Source organism: Amphimedon queenslandica, unplaced genomic scaffold (assembly GCF_000090795.2).
Source record: "Amphimedon queenslandica unplaced genomic scaffold, v1.1 AMPQUscaffold_4052_Cont23962, whole genome shotgun sequence".
NCBI classification, from domain to species: domain Eukaryota; kingdom Metazoa; phylum Porifera; class Demospongiae; order Haplosclerida; family Niphatidae; genus Amphimedon; species Amphimedon queenslandica.
This window is the reverse complement of record NW_003555629.1, coordinates 1-1478: the sequence shown is the minus strand read 5'-3', so window position 1 is coordinate 1478 and position 1478 is coordinate 1. Positions and strand designations below refer to the sequence as shown.

The following is a 1478-nucleotide window of genomic DNA, read 5'->3' as shown; positions in this document are numbered from 1 at the left end:
AGAAGAAAGGTGGTGATGATGTAGGTGGTGATGATGTAGTACTCAAGTATGATGTTAACAAGACAGGAGAACATGGAGTTGTGCTAATCATAAATAATGTCCACTTTGAAGGGAAAGATATAGGTGATCGTAAATCATCATATGAAGATGCAAAAAGATTAAAAGAAGTATTTGAGGGTCTTCGCTATCAAGTGGTAGTTCAAGAAGACTTAAAAGCTGAAGAAATAAAGACAAGAATTAGAGGAATTGCTGCTGGGTTAGTAACCAAGAAACACGATAGTTTCATATGTTGCATTCTGTCCCGTGGTAATTCTGAAGGAATTGAAGGAGTTGATCATAAAACTGTTACTGTGCCTGAATTGGCTAATATTGTAAATTCTAAGGAATGTTCAGCACTTCATGGAAAACCCAAAATATTTTTGTTTCAAGGTGATAGAGGGACTGAAATACCAGAACCTTCAACTGTTGATTCGTCTATGCCATGGCCTCCAAAAGAAGAAGAGAAGGTTGCTGATGGTACTGCTCGAGCATTACCACCAGAGGCTGATTTCTTGTTTGGTTTTAGCACGTCTGATGGTAACGTTGCTGCAAGAGGTGTTTACTCTGGCTCACAATACATAAAAGCAGTGTGTGAATTTCTTGATCCCAAATATTCTTCAAGGCTTAGTCTTGATGAGCTCTTACTTCTTGTTAATGACAAAATATCAGGGAATCCTATTGATTTCAAATTGTTGCCACCGTATAAGTATCATCAAATGCCTGAGATCAGAAGCACTTTGAGAAAAAAATTTTACTTTAAAAAATAACCCAAGTGTTTTATTTTTTGTTGCAACTAAAGATTTAAGTGTGCATTTTTTATTATAACTTTGTACTACTATAGGCTCTTGAACACCTTTTTTCGGTATAGATCTATACAAAAATAATTTACTAGATTGGATGCTGAAAACGTGAGATAGTTTCAAAAATTCAATTTAAGTACATGATTGATACACCACTGGAGCTGGAGTTGTGAATTTTATGAAGCCTAGAGTAACTGTGGGCACTGTAGATTACATAAAATCATTGGGGTGCCTCCCCTGAGCCTCACCACGTTGAACAAAGAGGAGAATCAGAAGATGTCTTTAGCTGAGTCTTCAGCACAAAAAGCTATTAGGGATAACCTAGGAATATTAAATAGGGTCCTTAATAATGAAGCTGTGTTTGGTGAAGTGGCACAGAAATGTGTTGAAAGGAGACTAATAACAACACTTGAATTAGCTCAATTGAATGACAGATTATCAGGTCAGACACTACGGGAAAGAGTAGAAGCATTTGTTCTGAGATTGGCTGAGTTTCTTGGTGATCTACCAGAAAAGATTGATGAATTCTTGTCTATCATTAAAGAGATCGACACTCTCATTGCTGAGAAAGCAGCCAATAATATTTCTCAAAGCTATGCTAATTGTATGTTTACTGTTTAGAAGATCTATTTATCATTA

The 1478-nt window shown here is 36.1% G+C and overlaps 1 protein-coding gene across 1 annotated transcript; it reads left to right on the top strand.

The window, feature by feature from the left end:
• Positions 1 to 5: 5 nt before the first annotated feature.
• LOC105316185 (caspase-3-like) lies at positions 6 to 864 on the top strand (the record flags this gene model as incomplete). The annotated part of the gene is made up of 1 exon (XM_020008131.1): positions 6 to 864. A coding segment is annotated over one exon (801 nt), but the record flags the coding sequence as incomplete, so codon positions are not given.
• Positions 865 to 1478: the final 614 nt, after the last annotated feature.